General features: G+C 32.5%; 1 protein-coding gene across 4 annotated transcripts in view; it reads right to left on the bottom strand.

Annotated features, from left to right (window-relative positions):
- LOC149958325 (uncharacterized) overlaps positions 1-22,483 on the bottom strand; it is an 80,226-nt gene that overhangs the window by 34,219 nt on the left and 23,524 nt on the right. For 3 of the 4 annotated variants that reach the window (XM_090165764.1, XM_090165763.1, XM_090165766.1), the window contains exons 2-4: positions 22,205-22,402; positions 10,599-10,652; positions 7,438-7,473 (exon numbers count right to left, since the gene is read on the bottom strand). In XM_090165764.1, the coding sequence (XP_090021890.1) occupies positions 7,438-7,473; positions 10,599-10,652; positions 22,205-22,402 (288 nt within the window). Of the gene's footprint in view, positions 1-15; positions 147-7,437; positions 7,474-10,598; positions 10,653-22,204; positions 22,403-22,483 lie in introns of those variants that run through there. The other variant, XM_090165765.1, reaches the window with a different exon arrangement.

Raw genomic sequence — 22,483 nt, 5'->3', positions numbered from 1 at the left:
AGCGATTTAACTTACTTCTTCCTGATTGGTTAATTTCTTGTGATTGTTTCCACCGTTACGAAAGCTTTTGAACCAGCTCCGCTTCGATGGTATGTCCAAAATATGGGAAAACATCTTGGAAAGCGTTTCACAAACTCATTATCCCGAAGTTATACGCTGTCGCAAAACTAGTCACCCGCGAAAGCGCGGAAAAATTTGTAGAAGCACTTCCTCGGGAAGCGACCGACCGAACTTAAACGTTGACCAAAATTCTTTAGTTAAAATCGGCCATTTTAAAGTTATTTACTATTTAGAGTCATTTAGATACGATTATATTATAGTTGAGTGAATAAATTATGTTTGGTGAATTTAAATTAAGTCACCTAATTTAACCGAAACTGGTTAGTTTTAATTTTGAAAATTTGACTACTAACAAATACGGTATTTGGATCTCATTAATTTAATAATTATTTCTAACAAAGTAAATTTAATTAATTTCTAACAAAGTAAGTGACACTTAAGTAACTTCAGTTACTGGTAATAGCTACAAGTATAAGTGAACAACCTCCCCTATCGATAATACTAAAAAGCATATTCCTAAATAACGTAAAATACTTTCTTAAAACTCAAACTTCAACTAACACGAAATCTCAAAATTTAAAATCACCGGTAATATATTTACGCGAGTGAAGTTATTTCAGTTCTCGGTAACGTCGGTATCACGAAACATAAAATCCAAAACGACCAGCAAGATGAGCATTTTAGTCGCGATGTTGGTCCCAAGTCACCAAATCGCGATATTTATTTGGCACTACACTTTGAAATTACGATAAAATAGTTTAAAATGAGACAAAATTATAATCTAATGGAAATTTTAGTCAAAATAGCCGTACCGACAAAATGCCGGTAACACGCGACCGCGTCAAGTACATAAATGAATAGCGCACGACTTCGTATGAGACAAAATTTAGGAACCAGGGGGGGTGCCGGCGAACAGAGGGGGTCCCCGAATTATACTCTACGCTTGAGCGCTCGTATTACTCTTAAAATGAGCTCCATAGTTTGACCCGTTTAAAGCATACACGGTTAATACAAAAATACAGGCGACTTTATCCACGAGAAGATCTCCGGCTAAAAATCCGAAAATGGAAGATGTATTTTGGGGAAAATATTGAGTTCGTGAATATTTTGAAAAATGACTTCTATTGTGATGTGGGTGCGATTACTTAGAAGAAGGTTTCGGATAATATTAGTCGAACATGGCGGACATGTCGATACAGCGGGCCGTGAAGGAGCCTTCCACTATAGAGACGATGACGTCACGTGAAAGCTATCTTAACGGTGGAGAGTATTTTGGGGTTAATTATTAGGATATTTGGAGGATTATGTAGAGCATTTTAAAGGTTGGACCTGATAGACCATATAATTCATAGAGATTACGACTCGTGCAACGAAACGGGTACGGGGAACGTGTAGAGTAATCAAAGCTGTTGATTTATTCGATTTCACAATAAGGATTTTTAAGCAATCAAAGCTGTTGATTTATTCGATTTAAAACGAATTTTTAAGGGGGAAGAATACAGTAAAAGCCTCTTTTTCGTTCAAGCTGAACGTTTGTTTTAACAATTACATAATTGAATTATATTTTTATTATTAAACTGAACCTTCCTCTAGTACTTTAAATAATTTTGATAATTCAAATATTAATAGTTAACGAGATATAAGGTTCTAACTAAAGGGTAGTTTGTCCACTCGCCCAACTTGTTTAGCTCCGGGGGTCCAAATTAAAAAGTAATAACTTAATTACTTTTAAATTTAAAATTGTCAAAATTATTTTAGGCACTAAACAAGAGGCTGTTCTACACTTAAATATTAATTTTATAAGTTAAAATTCAAAATTAAAAGAGTTCAGCTAGAAATAGCGCGAAAGTAGACAATGGCCACTGTAGTCTTCCCCCTTAAGCAATCAAAGCTGTTGATTAATTTGATTTCCAAAGGATTTTTAATCAGAGCTGTTGCTTTATTTAATTTCAAAAGGATTTTGAAACAATCAAAGCTGTTGATTTATTTGATTTCAAAAGGAGTTTTTGAGCAATCAAAGCTGTTGATTTATTTGATTTCAAAAGGATTTTTTAAGCAATCAATTTGGTTTCAAATGCATTTTTTAAGCAACCTCAGCTGTTGATTTATTTGGTTTCAAATGCATTTTTTAAGCAATATCAGCTGTTTATTTATTCGATTTCAAAATAATTTTGTAAGCAATCAAAGCTGTTGATTAATTTGATTTCCAAAGGATTTTTAATCAATCAAGGCTGTTACTTTATTTGATTTAAAAAGGATTTTTAAGCAATCAAAGCTGTTGATTTATTTGATTTAAAAAGGATTTTTAAGCAATCAAAGCTGTTGATTTATTTGATTTAAAAAGGATTTTTAAGCAATCAAAGCTGTTGATTTATTTGATTTAAAAAGGATTATTAAGCAATCAAAGCTGTTGATTTATTTGATTTAAAAAGGATTTTTAAGCAATCAAACCTGTTGATTTGATTTCAAAAGAATTTTTAGAGCAATCAAACCTGTTGATTTATTCGATTTAAAACGGATTTTATTCAAAAATTTATAGTTAAAAATTAATTGAAACCCGTTTGATACCTTCCTTGTATCGGTAACCAAAAATTTAAATTAAGCTTAATTAATTTTATTTTACTTCAAATTTGGTTTTGTTTTGAAATATAGAAATGAAGTAGGTTAACTGATTTAAATAAAAAAATCCCGATTTAAATTGAAAAAAACCACCCTTGGAGTTAGTAAATTGCACTATTTACGCGAATGATATAATTAAGATTATTTCAGTTGATTTATTCTCATTGCGATAAAGAAGGACACACGACGTTAGTAAATTGCACTATTTACGCGAATGACTAATTCCCATTGCGATAAAGGTGGATACACGACGACGAAATCCGTGTTTGGACAGTAGTTAATCAGCTAAGTCGTCGTCTTCCCTAGGTTTCGTCGCGTATCCTGCTGCACCAAATTAACCCTAAATTCAAGCCAATATTTTCTATAGTCGCTAAACGAGTTTGATGACCAAACCTTCAACAAATATCCAGACGCTCGCGTTTGTGAAACGCCAAATATTCGGTGTAAATATAATCGTTAATTAGCGAGTCCGATGTTTTGGAAACTGTCGCTGAAGCGTGTTAAGTTTTTTAAAGGTCGACGAAAATCACGAGGAAACGAAGAGGAAATCTCCACTTGTTAAACGCGTTTTTAATACTTAACAGGAAATAAAAGCGTCCGAATTAAACCGAATCATTCAAAAACGTTCAACGTCTTAATGAGTTTGACGGAAGAATTGCATAAATCGGAATACATTTTTTTAAGAAATCCAGGAAATTTGTTTACAGAATTTCTTTTGGTTCGTATCGGAAAATGGGAGGTTAAGTCTATAGACTGTGCCTTAAAAGCCGTGTAAGCTTTGTCTACATCATTGAGTTGGGAATAAATAGAGGTACAACTAAATCTGGCTGGCGCGGGACCAATTTCGTTCAATAAGGAGACTTTATCAACTTTATCGTTCTACCGTGGCGGCATCTGTCTTTAGTGGTGGCAACTATATTGCAATTGAATTTTTTTCGCGAATCTGATGCGAAATTGAGATGTATGATTACTCGTAACAAACAAACCTTTGAAGTTGTTTAAAAAAAATTTTATTCTGTCAACACGATCCTTTTTAACTCAGTTTCGGTGAGTTAGCTAATAATTATTTATTTTTAGCCATGTAACTTTACAAAATATAGATGGCGCTACCGCCTAATTATAAAGATGAATATTTAGTACACTCTTATCAGAACAACTCCCGCGTAACCATGGCAACCTAAATCGTAAATGTAATTCTAGCAGTATTATTCCCAATTCAATGGTCTACATAGACGAAACACAGCACTTCAGCTACTAAAGACAAGTTAGTAGTGTCTGTGTTTTTGGTAGAATGATGGACAGGTTACGTTGATAGTGAAAATTCTAATTTGATCTCAAATTTAAAAATGAATTCCTTCAGAAATTAAATGAGTGTTTATAACATTTATTTTCAAATTAAGATTGAGTAATAAAGAGTTTTAATTTTAATTTAGCTAAGGAGATGACTTACCATCGTCGCCTGGAAATAGTCTTAGTCGATAGCTACGCCGCAAAATTTTCGTTTTGAGAGAGTTGGCCGTTTTCGGTCTTTCGAAATCTGGCAGCCTTGCCTGCCTTCCGGCCTGTATCTCCATACCGAAAATGGCCGACGATTACGCCGCCGAAAATATTTTACTAAACTGATCGGTGGCGTTTTTTACCGTTATTTTGAATTATCGACTAAGACTATTACAATCAGCGACAATTTCGCTCGCGGCGTTTGCGTGAACTAAGTAATCAAGTCGATAATTCTTTTAGGTGACATCAGTTCCAAGTATAGTAATACATGCACCAAGAATAAATATGTAATCTTAGCAAGACCGCCATTTTGCTGGTAAAGATTTCACAGTAAGACGCGAGGGTTAACCGTTTTATTCGTCTGCGGATTTTAATTATTTTCAAATGATTAAGAGTTTAGTTCCACATTAAAATTGGTTAACTGCCTTGTTAATAATTGTTCGAGTAGCCTAATTTGATCCAACTTCTTTTCGTAGATATTTCTGATGTAATTTGGGGGCAGGTTCAGGAACTTATATCCTTGAGTCGAATCAATTGGTGTTGCCATAAAATAAAACAATAAAAAAATCTAAAGTCTGAATGATTTTCTCCGCGTCACGAGCTTAAGCTTTTAAGCACTTTATTGGCACGCGCGTTTCGCACGTGGTCTAAAACATTTCAAAATCTTTATCGAGTCGAGCACGGGCTCTCTATCTTCAATAACTAGGTGGTTTCCTTTCGCCTGTTCTCGGACTAAAAGTGCACTCTTTTTTACCCTAAAACGTTTTATTCGCCTGTACGGGGAAGAGAATTACTCCGGCCCATAAACTATTCGCTTGTTCCTGAGTATTAGGGCTACTCTTTTTACTCCTTCTGGAAAGGAGGTGTAAAGGAGTAAATCGAAATTTGTCGTCTGCATGCTAGCCAGAATTTATCCGCTAAAATGGCCACAGGCAGCCATTTTGGAAAAACGTTTTACTCCGACGCAAACTATTCGCCACCACAGAATCGGAGTAAAATGACGTCATAGCCTTACTCTTCTTACCCTACTCCGAAATCCCGGAACAAGCGAAAAGAAACCACCTATTATAGCTAGTGACGTAGAAAAAACATTTACACGTGATCTCCCGTATTTATAGAAACATCTATTTGTTCAACACCATACATTCAGTTTTTTAAAGCTAAGCTTCCTTCATCGACTATTGGCGCAATTTGATCATCTTCGTAGGAATAGTAAAAGTACAGACGATTTGAGTGAAATTTTAAATTTCCGATTGTGTTCCGAAATATTCGAGGTTAAAATATTCCTTTTGAAATTCGTGAAATTGTATGTTAAGATACAAAAATGGCGTACTTAATTTTCTTAATAATGACATAACTAATTAATTGTCGTCCGTGTCATTTCGCTTGCTCATTCGTCGTAATTCTATTTCATCATAATAATTGTTACACGAACAACTGATTGGTAATTTAAAATTAGGAAATCCTTAAAACTGGGTCTAAATTTCTCTCGGATTTCCCGAAACCATAACGAACCCTTTAAGCTCAATTTCCTCCAAATTTACATTTTTTGACGGAATTGCCTTTTCACGCACTGAGTTAAGTTTCGTTCACATTACACAACTATGGCCCGCCAACTTGGTCGACGATTTGAATTGGTCCAACTAATTGGCCAACTTGTTCGACGATTTATATTCGTTCAACTAGTTCGAAGATTTTATATTCGATCAACTAACTGTCCACTTGGTTCGACGATTTTGAATTCGTCCAACTAATTGGACCAATTTCAATTACGTCTAATTGACCACCTAGTTCTACCACTTTCAATAATGTCCAACTAATTCGACAACTTGTTCGACCATTTATATTCGATTTTTAATAACGTCTAACTGTTTAGCCAACTCGTTCGTCCAACTAATTGGACCAATTTCAATAACACCCAACTAACTTACCACCTAGTTCTACCACTTTCGATAATGTCCAACTAATTCAACAACTTGTTCGACCATTTATATTCGACGATTTAAATAACATCCAACTGTTTAGCCAACTCGTTCGTCCATTTTTAATTCGTCCAACTACTTGGACGATTTTCAATAACATCCAACTAATTGACCTCCTAGTTCTACCACGTAACGGTTGCATTGTATAAATAGGCGCGCGCTGGTTCGGAAGGCATAATCTTATTGGTTAAGACAAATGCAGACGAATATTGCTAAGCCCACGTGATTCGATTTCATTAACCAGAATGACTAATTACGATTTCGTGGCATTTGTCCGAATCGAGGCGCATTTTTCCGAACTGTAAAAATATGGCTCAAATGTTCGAATTACAGTTTCATTTGTCCGAAAATTATTTTGCATAATTTGTTGGCAATTTAACCGTTCTATCCGTTTGTCAAATGTCCGAAATGTCATTTGTTCCAACGTTATACATTGGCTTTAATCAAATTCGAAAGAATCACATTTAACCGAATCCGTCAAAAATATTGTCCCAAACGTGCGGTTTTTTTTTTATTTGAACATGAATAATTGTGGAACTTCAATCTAACCTAAATTCCAATGAAAACAGACACCTAACCTAAGCTAACCTATTTAACCTAACCTAACGGAATCAAAGACAACTCTGAATTAACACCAAACCCAGCCAATTTTTGGTTAAAATAAAACAATTTCGTGATGCAATTATATTTATAATATTGGATAATTACATTAATTACTTTATATATGAAACACTATTTTTGCGATGTAAATTCGAACAAATGCTACTACCCCCTAATTACACGTGCGACGAAAAAAAACGCGATATTATTGAGAATCACGCGTTTTGAAATTAAAAATGACTTAATTTCTTTTAGTGTTTATTAGGGAGGGCAGTTGGAATTGCAGACAAGTGGTCCGACAAAATTTGTAAAGCGCGAACGCAAAAATCGTGTTAATAATTACCTCCCAAACCGAGCTAAAATTACGGAAAATTATAATTACACATTCGTTTTATTTTAAGAGTAAATTGTTGGCTTCGTCTAGGCCGGTACGTCACGCCCCTGGCGGAAGGTAGAAGACACATCCTTAATGATTTTTAATTGAGGATCCGTATCAATTTCTGGCCGCTGTTTTATCCGGGTGCGGAAGCGACAAGCGTGCGATCAACGCCCTCAGGCGGTCAAACGGGGAAATTATCAAACGAGCGCGTTAGCCAAAACGTTTGTATACTTAATCATGCAAAGAGCGCATTCCACTCAAAACAAAATTTAAAAAAATAACAGAAATCGATGAACTCACCGTGATGGTATCCAGGTCCATCTCCATTTCGGTTATCTAAGAGAAATTGAAAAATATAGACCATTAATAGTTTACATCTTTTGACTAATAAGCTAGTCTAGCCTTTAAAATTCTTATTCGTTCTTCGTCAGTTTGGATACACCCGTAGTTTGGACTCTTCATTTAAAGTCATGTAATATTTAAATAGTATGAATATTTTTTTTATAATACTAGGGAAATAGTCAAGCCGATTAAATTATTATTTCATCAGTTTAGATGCACCCGTATTTTGGCCTGCTCATTGATAGTCATGTAAAATTTTAAATATTATGAATTTTTTATAATACTAGGGAAATAGTCTAGCCGATTAAATTATTATTTCATCAGTTTAGGTGCACCCGTATTTTGGCCTGCTCATTGATAGTCATGTAAAATTTTAAATATTATGAATTTTTTATAATACTAGGGAAATAGTCTAGCCATTAAAATTTTTATTCGTTCTTAATCACTTTAGCTGCACCAGTAGTTTGGCCTGCTCAATGATAGTCATGTAAAATTTTTAATACTAGGGAAAAGGTCTAACCAATAAAAATAGTATCTCATCAGTTTAGGTGCACCCGTAGTTTGGCCTCCTCATTGATTATCATGTAAAATTTTAAACAGTATGAACTTCTTATAATACTAGGTAAATAGTCTAGCCAATAAAATTCTTGTTTTTCCTTATCAGTTTAGCTGCACCAGTAGTTTGGCTTCCTCATTGATTGTCATGTAAATTTTAAATAGTACGAATTTATTTATAATACTAGGGAAATATTCTAGCCATTAAAATTCTTATTTATTCTTCGTCAGTTTAGTTGCACCCGTAGTTTGGCCTCCTCATTGATTGTCATGTAAAAATTTAAATAGTATGAACTTTTTATAATACTAGAGAAATAGTCTAGCCAATAAAATTCTTATTATTTCCTCATCAGTTTAGGTGCACCAGTTGTTTGACCTCCTCATTGATAGTCATGTAAAATTTAAATACTTGGGAAAATTAAGTAACTTTTTGGGTGAAAAGTAATTATATTTTTCTACTCTTCGACGAGTTTTCAAGCATGGTTGCCACAATTATTTCAGATTTTCCTAAGTCATTTTCAGACATTTCATCCAATTTTTTTAGCTCTAAATTTGACAGTTTAAGTTTCTTATATGACGATTTAAAAATTTTAAGATAAAATTAAATATCCTGCCTTTTTTTACAGGCTTTTGAAATTCCCTAACTAAGGTCTATTTAGAAATTGCTATTTCCCTGATTTCAAAGATTTTAAGCGGATTGAATAAACTAAACTTTATCAAACCGAATGTCTAAGTTAAATTATCTTTTCTTGTCGTCTCAAATTGATATAACAATTGGATCTTCTCAGCGTAGAACTTAATATCAATATTTCGGTAAAGGAGGACACCCGACGAGAACATCAGAGGGTAGATAGTACTACATCAGATTAAATGAATAGCCTATATACCGTTATGTTCGTCGTTGTCAACCCCGTATTTTACTTGTATTAAAAGTGAAATAAATATGTTATTTATACAGCTTATTGCTAAACGATATTAATAACCAATCTTCTAGATGTTGGCGTTTGTAAATAACTGTTCAATGTCTTCTACACTAACTAGGCCTTGGCTCAACTTGGAAGACATAATTTGGTATAATAGAAAATTTTGTTCGAGGCATTGGAGAAAGGATTTCCCGATTTGTGGTTTAACATCAAAATTCAAAGAGTTTTCTATTTTCGGTTATACTGCTTCAAATGAAATCGAATTTTTTCTGTAAAAATAGACCAAATAGATGGAAAAGATTCGTGCAAAAAAGAAGGTACCTCGAAACTCGTGTAACTTAAAATTGAAGACCAAAGTGAATAATTCGAGAAACGTGCCAGTGTAATAACGCTTATAAATTTAAGGAATTTGCAGCGTAATAAATAGAGTTATAATCCCGTCCAAAATATATTCGGAATGGAATTTACGAAGCTACTGACCGGGGATAACCTCAATTTCTCGTAAGCAACTCAATTATAGAAAACACAACAATAGAGAACACGCGCTTGTGTAGTATCTTGGGCTTTCTCCCAAACGGTATTTAACCCAAATAGCCAGGAGAACGCTAATCTCGAATCAGTTTTGTTTCGCCGGTTTGATCGTACCTACGAGGATCCAAAACTTTGCAATTTCATAAATAACGCGAACGAACTAACGGAGGTTATTTTTTTTTAAATGTTAAACGTATTAATACCAGAAGTAAATTATATACTATTAAAGAGAGAAGTCGCCATTGTCAATTAAAAGTGAAACAAGTATACCTTAGCAGGATTGATGCAGGTTCTAATGTGAACGAATAACTTTACAATTTCATAAATTTTAAATATGTTAAACGAATAAATACCAGAAGTAAATTATATACTATTAAAGAGAGAAGTCGCCATTGTCAATTAAAAGTGAAACAAGTATACCTTAGCAGGATTGATGCAGGTTCTAATGTGAACGAATAACTTTACAATTTCATAAATTTTAAATATGTTAAACGAATAAATACCAGAAGTAAATTATATACTATTAAAGAGAGAAGTCGCCATTGTCAATTAAAAGTGAAACAAGTATACCTTAGCAGGATTGATGCAGGTTCTAATGTGAACGAATAACTTTACAATTTCATAAATTTTAAATATGTTAAACGTATAAATACCAGAAGTAAATTATATACTGTTAAAAAGAGAAGTCTCCATTGTCAATTATAAGTGAAACAAGTACCTTAGCAGGCGAGGGGTAAGACACTCGGCGAACTCTGTGTACACTGCCGTACCTTTGACAGTGCTAAATGGAACTCGCGAACTCTTGAAAATATGTACCTTTAACAGCGCTAAATGCACGAACCCGATGTACAGATTATCTGAGACTGTCTTACCCCTCGTTAGCAGGCTCCAAAGGAAGCGAATAACTTGAAAAGTTTAATTTTAGTTTTTAATGAAGAAATTACACAGCTTTATTTATAACGCATATTTCTTTTAGGCAAGTTTTAAAAGTAATTTTATTATTATAATATTTTTACTTCCGAAACGAATTTTGGAAAATCAGCTAATAACATTATTATTAGATTAATACTAATTAAGAAAATTATTTATAATACTTCTGGAAATACTTACTTTTGGTCCTAAAAATGAACGTCTACCTCGATTGGTTATCCCATTTCCAAACCCCTGAAAACAAATAAACAACGTATAAACATTACTGACACTTTTATTTCTTTTGTTAAATATACAGCTAAAAAGTGCTAGTACATAAATAAAATTCACTATTTTACGGATAAACTATTTTCGCTGTTTCATTGAAATACAGATTAATCTGATTAGAAAATTATTTATAATTCTTCCGTCGCGAGATCTACTATATAAAGAGTTGAAATGGAAAGTCACAAGGCAACATTACGAAGAACTATTAATACAATGCCGCTAGGAACAGTGATTTTATAAGTAACACGAAATTTCGTCAGAAACTGCAATTCTTTTTCCGATTTAGCAGGCGGATTTTGTTGCGCTGATGCCAACTAAGATTTCCTTTTTTCTGACTAGAAAGGCTAAAAGGAATTGACTTTTTAAATAACTATTGTAGCTATATATATATTAGATTTCTTAGAGGTATAGCTATATATATATATATATTAGATTTCTTAGAGGTATAGCTATATATATATATATATATATATATATTAGATTTCTTAGAGGTATAGATATATATATATATATTAGATTTCTTAGAGGTATAGCTATATATATATATATATATATATATATATATATATATATATATATATATATATTAGATTTCTTAGAGGTATAGATATATATATATATATATTAGATTTCTTAGAGGTATAGATATATATATATATATATATATTAGATTTCTTAGAGGTATAGCTATATATATATTAGATTTCTTAGAGGTATAGCTATATATATATATATTAGATTTCTTAGAGGTATAGCTATATATATATATTACATTTCTTAGAGGTATAGCTATATATATATATTACATTTCTTAGAGGTATAGATATATATATATATATTAGATTTCTTAGAGGTATAGCTATATATATATATATATATTAGATTTCTTAGAGGTATAGCTATATATATATATATATATATATATTACATTTCTTAGAGGTATAGCTATATATATATATTAGATTTCTTAGAGGTATAGCTATATATATATATATTACATTTCTTAGAGGTATAGCTATATATATATATTACATTTCTTAGAGGTATAGATATATATATATATATATATATATATTAGATTTCTTAGAGGTATAGCTATATATATATATATATTACATTTCTTAGAGGTATAGCTATATATATATATATATTACATTTCTTAGAGGTATAGATATATATATATATTAGATTTCTTAGAGGTATAGCTATATATATATATTAGATTTCTTAGAGGTATAGCTATATATATATATATATTACATTTCTTAGAGGTATAGCTATATATATATATATATATATATTACATTTCTTAGAGGTATAGCTATATATATATATATATTACATTTCTTAGAGGTATAGCTATATATATATATATATTACATTTCTTAGAGGTATAGATATATATATATATTAGATTTCTTAGAGGTATAGCTATATATATATATTAGATTTCTTAGAGGTATAGCTATATATATATATATATTACATTTCTTAGAGGTATAGCTATATATATATTACATTTCTTAGAGGTATAGCTAACACAAAAATTCTAAAAGGTGTAGCGAGCTAAAACAAAAGTCTTAAAAGGATAGTAAACTAAGGAAAAAGACTTAAAGGGATAGTAAACTAAAAAATACCTTAAAGGGATCGTAAACTAAAAAATACCTTAAAGGGATCGTAAACTAAAAAAATAACCTTAAAGGGATAGTAAACTTAAAAATAAAATTGAAAGGATAGTAAACTTAAATATAAAATTGAAAGGATAGTAAACTAAAAAAAACCTTAAGCTAAAAGATTCTTTATCGTCTAATTGCATACAAACAGAAAAGTAAATTTGCTCCCTACATCTAAAAAGATGCATTTATACCCAAATACGCTTAAGCCTTTAAAGGGACAAAAAATAATAAACTGATTAATAGTTAAAGATATTACGACGCCATATGATTGAACTATGAAAACTGAAAAAGCTAATTCCTATTTTTTCGAAAAATATTTTAAATGACGATTTTATTTTGCAGACCTTGTCACTAATGTAAACTCTCTCATCAGCCATACCCTTCAGATTTGAGATTAAATTATTTTTTGAAAACAGATAAAAACTAATCTTGTTTGATATCAAAACGTAAACACTACTAACGCAAACGAAATAATATAATTTTGGTCCATCTGTACGGTTTCACCGATGATAAAAACCAATTCGGATAAAGCCGGACTAATACGGAACAAAACTATAAGCTTTTAGACCAATTATCAAATATTTCCATCGAAAGATGTCGCTAGTGGTTTTTTCTGTGTGAAATGGCTGAAATAACACGGTATTTTTATCCTTGTACTCTACAATCTCCGACCAAAAAATATATATATTTACCATCGAGATATCCAACATTTCACAGACGTGTCATTGTCAACTCAAAGAGTGCAGTGAAAACGCTAAAGCGCCCACATTAAGTGGAGAGAAAAAAACTAAACTGAACTAAGAAAAAGGCGTTAAAACGGTCCGCCTAAAGAAATCTTTTCTTAGTGATTCGACTTATTTCGAAGGTGGGCAACGTAAACACTCCCTCTACAGTTCTCCGGCAAAAACGCGAAAGTGTGTCAAATTGTTCAATTTCTTAAAAACTTTTATTAGAACCTCCGTTTGGGCATCCTCGTCTTTGGAAATCTTTGAAGCACCTTGGCGCGTGTAGGACGGAGAAATTAAGTTCAAATCGCGACATCTATTGTCGTTTTTCTTCAACAAGGCGGGGTGAATATATTTTCTAATGAAGAACTAGGAATTTCGGGCAATTTTATGGATTTTGGCCAAAACAGCCGTTAATGGGCGACCTAGAAGCCAAAATTCGAGTATTTTTCCGAAAACAAAATTAAAATTTCAACATACCATTTAACGAAAGAAATGTTTTGAGGCCTGGCTATAAAATTCCGTTTTGATTTTTATTAAAAATAATAAACATTTAGATTTTACGTTTTCATTTAAAGGGACTATAACCCTGTCAGGTAAATTCAAGCTTCCGTCCATACCGAGGGACAGGTCACTTCCTTGATTAACGACGCACCCCTCAAAAGATTAAATCCGATTTAATCGTGATTATTTGGATTAAATTCAAGTTATTATCGATTAAGTTTATTAAATCTGATTTAATCATGATTAAATGATTAAATCTGATTAAAAAAATTATATCGTGATTAGTATGATTAAATCGTACTTTAGTTTTGATTTTAATGATAAATTATCGATTCGACCGATTATATTGATTAAATCTAATTAAAAATATAAGATTAGAATGGTTAAATCTCGTTTAAATGATTAGATTTTCTACTCTCGATTAGATTTTCTACTCTCGATTAGATTTTCTACTCTCGATTAGATTTTCTACTCTCGATTAGATTTTCTACTCTCGATTAGATTTTCTACTCTCGATTAGATTTTCTACTCTCGATTAGATTTTCTACTCTCGATTAGATTTTCTACTCTCGATTAGATTTTCTACTCTCGATTAGATTTTCTACTCTCGATTAGATTTTCTACTCTCGATTAGATTTTCTACTCTCGATTAGATTTTCTACTCTCGATTAGATTTTCTACTCTCGATTAGATTTTCTACTCTCGATTAGATTTTCTACTCTCGATTAGATTTTCTACTCTCGATTAGATTTTCTACTCTCGATTAGATTTTCTACTCTCGATTAGATTTTCTACTCTCGATTAGATTTTCTACTCTCGATTAGATTTTCTACTCTCGATTAGATTTTCTACTCTCGATTAGATTTTCTACTCTCGATTAGATTTTCTACTCTCGATTAGATTTTCTACTCTCGATTAGATTTTCTACTCTCGATTAGATTTTCTACTCTCGATTAGATTTTCTACTCTCGATTAGATTTTCTACTCTCGATTAGATTTTCTACTCTCGATTAGATTTTCTACTCTCGATTAGATTTTCTACTCTCGATTAGATTTTCTACTCTCGATTAGATTTTCTACTCTCGATTAGATTTTCTACTCTCGATTAGATTTTCTACTCTCGATTAGATTTTCTACTCTCGATTAGATTTTCTACTCTCGATTAGATTTTCTACTCTCGATTAGATTTTCTACTCTCGATTAGATTTTCTACTCTCGATTAGATTTTCTACTCTCGATTAGATTTTCTACTCTCGATTAGATTTTCTACTCTCGATTAGATTTTCTACTCTCGATTAGATTTTCTACTCTCGATTAGATTTTCTACTCTCGATTAGATTTTCTACTCTCGATTAGATTTTCTACTCTCGATTAGATTTTCTACTCTCGATTAGATTTTCTACTCTCGATTAGATTTTCTACTCTCGATTAGATTTTCTACTCTCGATTAGATTTTCTACTCTCGATTAGATTTTCTACTCTCGATTAGATTTTCTACTCTCGATTAGATTTTCTACTCTCGATTAGATTTTCTACTCTCGATTAGATTTTCTACTCTCGATTAGATTTTCTACTCTCGATTAGATTTTCTACTCTCGATTAGATTTTCTACTCTCGATTAGATTTTCTACTCTCGATTAGATTTTCTACTCTCGATTAGATTTTCTACTCTCGATTAGATTTTCTACTCTCGATTAGATTTTCTACTCTCGATTAGATTTTCTACTCTCGATTAGATTTTCTACTCTCGATTAGATTTTCTACTCTCGATTAGATTTTCTACTCTCGATTAGATTTTCTACTCTCGATTAGATTTTCTACTCTCGATTAGATTTTCTACTCTCGATTAGATTTTCTACTCTCGATTAGATTTTCTACTCTCGATTAGATTTTCTACTCTCGATTAGATTTTCTACTCTCGATTAGATTTTCTACTCTCGATTAGATTTTCTACTCTCGATTAGATTTTCTACTCTCGATTAGATTTTCTACTCTCGATTAGATTTTCTACTCTCGATTAGATTTTCTACTCTCGATTAGATTTTCTACTCTCGATTAGATTTTCTACTCTCGATTAGATTTTCTACTCTCGATTAGATTTTCTACTCTCGATTAGATTTTCTACTCTCGATTAGATTTTCTACTCTCGATTAGATTTTCTACTCTCGATTAGATTTTCTACTCTCGATTAGATTTTCTACTCTCGATTAGATTTTCTACTCTCGATTAGATTTTCTACTCTCGATTAGATTTTCTACTCTCGATTAGATTTTCTACTCTCGATTAGATTTTCTACTCTCGATTAGATTTTCTACTCTCGATTAGATTTTCTACTCTCGATTAGATTTTCTACTCTCGATTAGATTTTCTACTCTCGATTAGATTTTCTACTCTCGATTAGATTTTCTACTCTCGATTAGATTTTCTACTCTCGATTAGATTTTCTACTCTCGATTAGATTTTCTACTCTCGATTAGATTTTCTACTCTCGATTAGATTTTCTACTCTCGATTAGATTTTCTACTCTCGATTAGATTTTCTACTCTCGATTAGATTTTCTACTCTCGATTAGATTTTCTACTCTCGATTAGATTTTCTACTCTCGATTAGATTTTCTACTCTCGATTAGATTTTCTACTCTCGATTAGATTTTCTACTCTCGATTAGATTTTCTACTCTCGATTAGATTTTTTAATCTCGATTAGATTTTCTACTCTCGATTAGATTTTCTACTCTCGATTAGATTTTCTACTCTCGATTAGATTTTCTACTCTCGATTAGATTTTTTAATCTCGATTAGATTTTCTACTCTCGATTAGATTTTTTAATCTCGATTAGATTTTTTAATCTCGATTAGATTTTCTACTCTCGATTAGATTTTTTAATCTCGATTAGATTTTTTAATCTCGATTAGATTTTCTACTCTCGATTAGATTTTTTAATCTCGATTAGATTTTTTAATCTCGATTAGATTTTCTACTCTCGATTAGATTTTCTACTCTCGATTAGATTTTTTAATCTCGATTAGATTTTTTAATCTCGATTAGATTTTTTAATCTCGATTAGATTTTTTAATCTCGATTAGATTTTCTACTCTCGATTAGATTTTTTAATCTCGATTAGATTTTTTAATCTCGATTAGATTTTTTAATCTCGATTAGATTTTTTAATCTCGATTAGATTTTTTAATCTTGATTAGATTTTTTAATCTCGATTAGATTTTTTAATCTCGATTAGATTTTTTAATCTCGATTAGATTTTTTAATCTTGATTAGATTTTTTAATCTCGATTAGATTTTTTAATCTTGATTAGATTTTTTAATCTTGATTCCCCTGATTTAATCATTTTACTATGATTAAGACGCACCCAAAATGGAAGTGACCTGCCCCTCGGTCCATACTCAGTTTAGGGTTGCCACAGTAATTTCACATTTAAATTCCCTGACTTTTCCCGGTTTACTCTGACCATCTCCGGAGGGGGTAGGTACATTTGTTCGAATTTCAATCGTCCGAACGGTGGAACAAATGTTCGAATTTCATTCGTCCGAACCGCCTAAATAAAAAATGTTTCAATTGTTCGAATTGGAAAACTTGTTTGTTTCATTCGTCCGAATCGGTAGCATCACTTGTCCGAATTCTGTCGCTAAATTAGTATTTCTTATTGCTGTTATTTTATAATGTCTAATCATTTTATCCTATTATGTCCATTTTTCCTTCGGCCGATATTGTAAGTGGGAATTGCGTTGAATGGTGTGGATATTTTAGGTTAGGTTAGTTTCACGTTAATGTTACTATTTTCTTATATTAACAATATTAAAAAAAAAAACAATTCCTAATGTTCGAAAAAAACGGACAAACGATTATTCGAACAAATGAAATTCGCCAGTAAAGTTAACATAAATTGAACGACTAAATCACCAACAAAAGTTGTGATACATTTTTCGGGCAAATGAAATACGTTTTCGGACATACGATCCGGTTTTCCGGCATTCGAACAAATGATCATTCGGACATTTGTACCACCGTTCGGACGAATTAAATTCGAAGAAATGTACCCAAATCCTCCGGAGATTTTCCATGACTTACTTGTGTTTGCGTTTTTAAAAATTTAGGGTGGAATTTAAATACTGTTTAAGTTTACCTTCTTACGCTGGTTACCCAAACCTTAATGTTCGCGTTTCCCTGCTGCTTGGTTTTGCGCTTGATGTAGCCTACTTCCAGGGACTAGTAAGCCACACTTTGAAGCTCTGTGGCGCTCTTTTAACTCATCGTAGGAAAATGGAAAAAAACCGGCATACTTCTCAACTCACCCCCTACAACTCCTTCAAATTTTTGCATAACCTTTTGAAACACCCTGTATATGGGATATATAATTTAGGTTAAAGTCCACTAACAATGTAAGTAGTGTATCAGTGGTCTAATTATAATACTCTGCAATCGTTCTCTGACGACGTTATTGTTTCGCTATTTTGAATTTTAGCTCCCTTTTGCATTAATAGATGGCACCACGCTCTCCAGTAAAGTCATTTTTCCGAAGAATCAGATAGATTCAGGCCATCTCTAATGGGCCTTTTCATAATACAGGTGGTAATGATAGAGCCAACAGTTGCTTTAAATCCATGATTTTTTAAATCACTTAATTTAAATCACTGATTTAATTAAAACAACCCTAACGACAAAAATCAAAACTAGAAAATATCAAAATCACTTTTAAAATGTAAATCGCGTTTAGGCCTTTTCGTCTGCTACGTCGTCTGTACTCTTAAAGACAAAACCGCGGCTGCATATTCCTCAATTATAAATATTTATTTTCTGCATTTAGTTTTGCTGCCAGGTCTATTGCCCCGCTAAACTCAAAGATTGAAAAAGACGGATATTAAAGCGAAAAGGGAAACTGAAGAAGACAGGTCAATCATTAGTGTAGCGGGACTAGCGACGCGCTCTAGGAAGTTAGACTTTTTTCAAGACGCGAATGACTCCAGCAAATCAGGAAATGGACGGGGAGGTTTTCAAGGTCGGATGCGGAACTAATGGACAAAACTCGAAAACAGCGATGGTTTCTCTATTTTAAGCTCGTATCATTTATGGCAAGTGGTGGCTCCTAAGAAAGCGCTTAAATGCTAATCTACCACGATCTCTATTGATACGCGTAATGTACCTTTTTTCCACGATTTCAACAGTATTTTCAGATTCAAATTCCCCGACTTTAACAGGTTTTCACTGACTATCTCCGGAGACGTATTTTGTGCCAAAATATTTTTATATATTAAGCTATATTTTAGCAAAGGTTTCCTATTTGCAACCGAAATTAAATTCCCTGACGGTTAGACTAATTTTTAAAATTCGTTGAAATTTCCCCGATTTTTAGACTAGTTTTTAAAATTCGCTGACATTTCCCTGATTTTTGGATTAATATTTAAATTCGCTGACATTTCCCTGATTTTTGGATTAATATTTAAATTCGCTGACATTTCCCTGATTTTTGGACTAATTTTTAAAATTCGCTGACATTTCCCTGATTTTTAGACTAATTTTTAAAATTCGTTGACATTTCCCTGATTTTTAGACTAATTTTTAAAATTCGCTGACATTTCCCTGATTTTTAGACTAATTTTTAAAATTCGCTGACATTTCCCTGATTTTTGGATTAATTTTTAAAATTCGCTGACATTTCCCTGATTTTTAGACTAATTTTTAAAATTCGCTGACATTTCCCTGATTTTTAGACTAATTTTTAAAATTCGTTGACATTTCCCTGATTTTTGGATTAATTTTTAAAATTCGCTGACATTTCCCTGATTTTTAGACTAATTTTTAAAATTCGCTGACATTTCCCTGATTTTTAGACTAATTTTTAAAATTCGCTGACATTTCCCTGATTTTTAGACTAATTTTTAAAATTCGCTGACATTTCCCTGATTTATAGACTAATTTATTAAAATTCCCTAATCGTTAATTTTTTTTAAATTTCCTGATTTTTAGAGCCATTATCAAATTCCCAGAATTTTCCGGGAATTCCAGGTTTTCATATTTTGACTTAATTTTGTTCAATCGAAAATGTTTAAAATGTATAATTAAAATTTTGATGTTAAGCCTTGGTCACGTTCAATTCCAGAGCATTGGACTTTAAATACCCCGGTACAAATATACGGGATTTATTTAGTCGCCGTTCCAACCGTTTGTAAGCTTTAGAAATCTCAACCAATCTGACCTAATACACTAGGTTGGACGAGCTGCCAAAAACGACATCTATCGTACCATTCTGGTACTAACACTAGAGTGATGCATATTGTCAAAATTAGATAAGTATACGACTCAAAACCAATTAAAATTAAAACTAATAAACTCCGTAAACCCCACCAAAATATTTGTAATCACTAATTTCTCGAGCACGGTAGCACCCCTACTCCTAGCGCCAGGGATGGATAGCGGACAACTCTAGAATTAACAATTCGCGAGGAGAGGAAGAAAAACGCGTTTTAGAACGCGCTTAGAGAGCTGAGGTATTTGAATTTCTCTGGATTAGCGGTAGGTGGCGCCCCTGCGTTACCGCAGTGGCCAAATACAAATTTCGAAAATTTATTGTACCAAAAGTGTCCGCTCGACGTGAAGTAGCTCTTTTTTCAATAGATGTCGCTAGCGTCGAAATCAAACGGCGGTAATTATACCCTCGTATTGATTCGATCGTTTGAAAATTGGTCAATAACATAAATTACAACAATTATACACAATATTTTTACATGGGATAAATAATTTAGGTTAAAGTTCACTAAGTATAAGTTGTCTAATCATAATAATTATAAATGGTTCTCTGGCGACGTTATCAAAAAAAATTAAATTTTAGCTTCCTTTGCCATTAATAGATGGCACCACGCTCTCCAGTAAAGTCGCATTTTTCGAATAATCGGATAATCTCTATTAACAAGGGCCTTATCATAATGCACGTTGAAATTATAGAACCGACAGACGCTTGAAATAAGTATTATTTTAAATCGTATTTTTTCTGTAATTTATTTTAAACACTACACATTTTTAGGCAATTAAATACTATACTCAGTTGCAGGTTAAGAAAGGCAAAATATCTAGTACATTTCGCGGAAAGATCTCTACCACGAATTTCCGGTAAATCGGCAGCGGGAATTTTGAATTTCGCATATTTACGCTGGAGTTTCTAAGTATACCCGCGCGCGTTATTAATTTTAAAAAATACCGTATATTGCGTTATATTTCAAAGTTATCATTAATTAATTAACATAGATAAGATTTTTAAACAGTTTTCATTATTGGTTTTTAGTACTACAAATGAGGCATACCTAAAAAAAATTAGTTTGGCGAGTCCAGGGTATGTATAGAACGGGTAATGCCGAAAATACCACATTGACGTACACATGATGATTAATTAAAAGTACAGGGTTGCCACAAAATTTTCAGATTCAAATTCCCTGACTATTCCCTGACCGTTTTAACCGATTTTCCCTGACTTATGAAGGCCAAAATTTCTCTTTTATATTTTACTTTTATCAGAAGTTAATAAATTTAGATGAACTTATATTTCAGTAAAAAGGTTATTGCAATGTTGAAAAAATTAGCCAAACATTCAAGGAAATAAATGATAATCGTGGAATTTGTCGTAGATCTAGAGTTAAATTACCTTCAAAAAGTGCTAAGATTAAATTTAATTCCCAGACTTTTCCCTAAATTTTTACCAATTCTTAAAATTCCCTGACTTTTTAGGCCCATTTTTAAATTCCCTGACTTTTCCGGATTTCCCTGACGTGTGGCAACCCTGGAGTATAATACTAAAAATACGCAATAACAAAGCTTAAAAATTATAAACAATATTCAATATTTATTGATCACTTAAATTTACGCAATTGACATTTCTAAAATGGATTAATATAACACGCGAAGGAACCTGTAGGAATTCAACACGAAATAGGCGAAATTCGTAATTCCCGACGCCGATTTACCGGAACTTCGTGCTAGTATCTTTCCGCCAAATGTACTAGATAACCTGCAACTGACAAGGAGAGTACCCGAGGTGTTTATGGCCGATTTGGTTCAAAGTCGGGCGTAATATAGATCTATATGAGATATGAAATTTCCCATAAGGAGACGTTGCACTAGCCATTCGTTTTGCCATGGCAACCGAAAATGTTTTTGACCACTTAAAACAAAAAATTACCTATTTTCTCGGTTTCACTGTACAGAAATTTTTCAAAGAAATTAAAATCACGAAATGATGAAATTTACCTAAATGTGGTCCAAATTACCCTAGTTTGGATAAATTAACATTATTGGGGTAAATTGTATCAATGTTTCGGTAAAATAAGGAAAAAAATCTTATTTTAGTTTGAAGTGGTCCAAAACATTTTCGGTTGCCATGGCAAATCGAATGTGTAGTGCAACGTCTCATTTTGGGAAATCTCATATCTCATATCTCATATAGGTCTACATTACGCCCGACTTTGAACCAAATCGGCAATAAACACCTCGGGTACTCTCCTTGTGAGTATAATGGTGATGATCCTTAAAAATTGTACTGCCACCAGCGCCATCTACATAAAGCCTGCGCTATTAAAAATAATATTATTATAAAAACAAGAAATCTGACCTTGGTGACGACGTAGGTGGTGGTGGAGACGGAACTGGAGGAGAATGACCACTGTCCGTCGGCCGAGCGGGCTTCGGCCACTCGTCGACAGCGGGTCTCTTTGACGTCGGCGTCTGGACCTCGAGAAACGAAGGCCTCGGCGTTGCTTCTCTCGTTGCGAATGCCCTTCTGACCACTGCTGGTCAATTTCTCAATTTGCTACGAAACAAACAAATTCACTTATCAACTACGCATAATGACACTGCGAAAAACTGGCGTCTAAAATAAAAATGCAATATT

The sequence above is a fragment of the Leiobunum rupestre genome, chromosome 2, assembly GCF_980474605.1.
Source record: "Leiobunum rupestre chromosome 2, qqLeiRupe1.1.hap1, whole genome shotgun sequence".
Taxonomy (NCBI): domain Eukaryota; kingdom Metazoa; phylum Arthropoda; class Arachnida; order Opiliones; family Sclerosomatidae; genus Leiobunum; species Leiobunum rupestre.
Note: the sequence above shows the minus strand (reverse complement) of the source record. Positions and strands in the feature narration are given on the sequence as shown.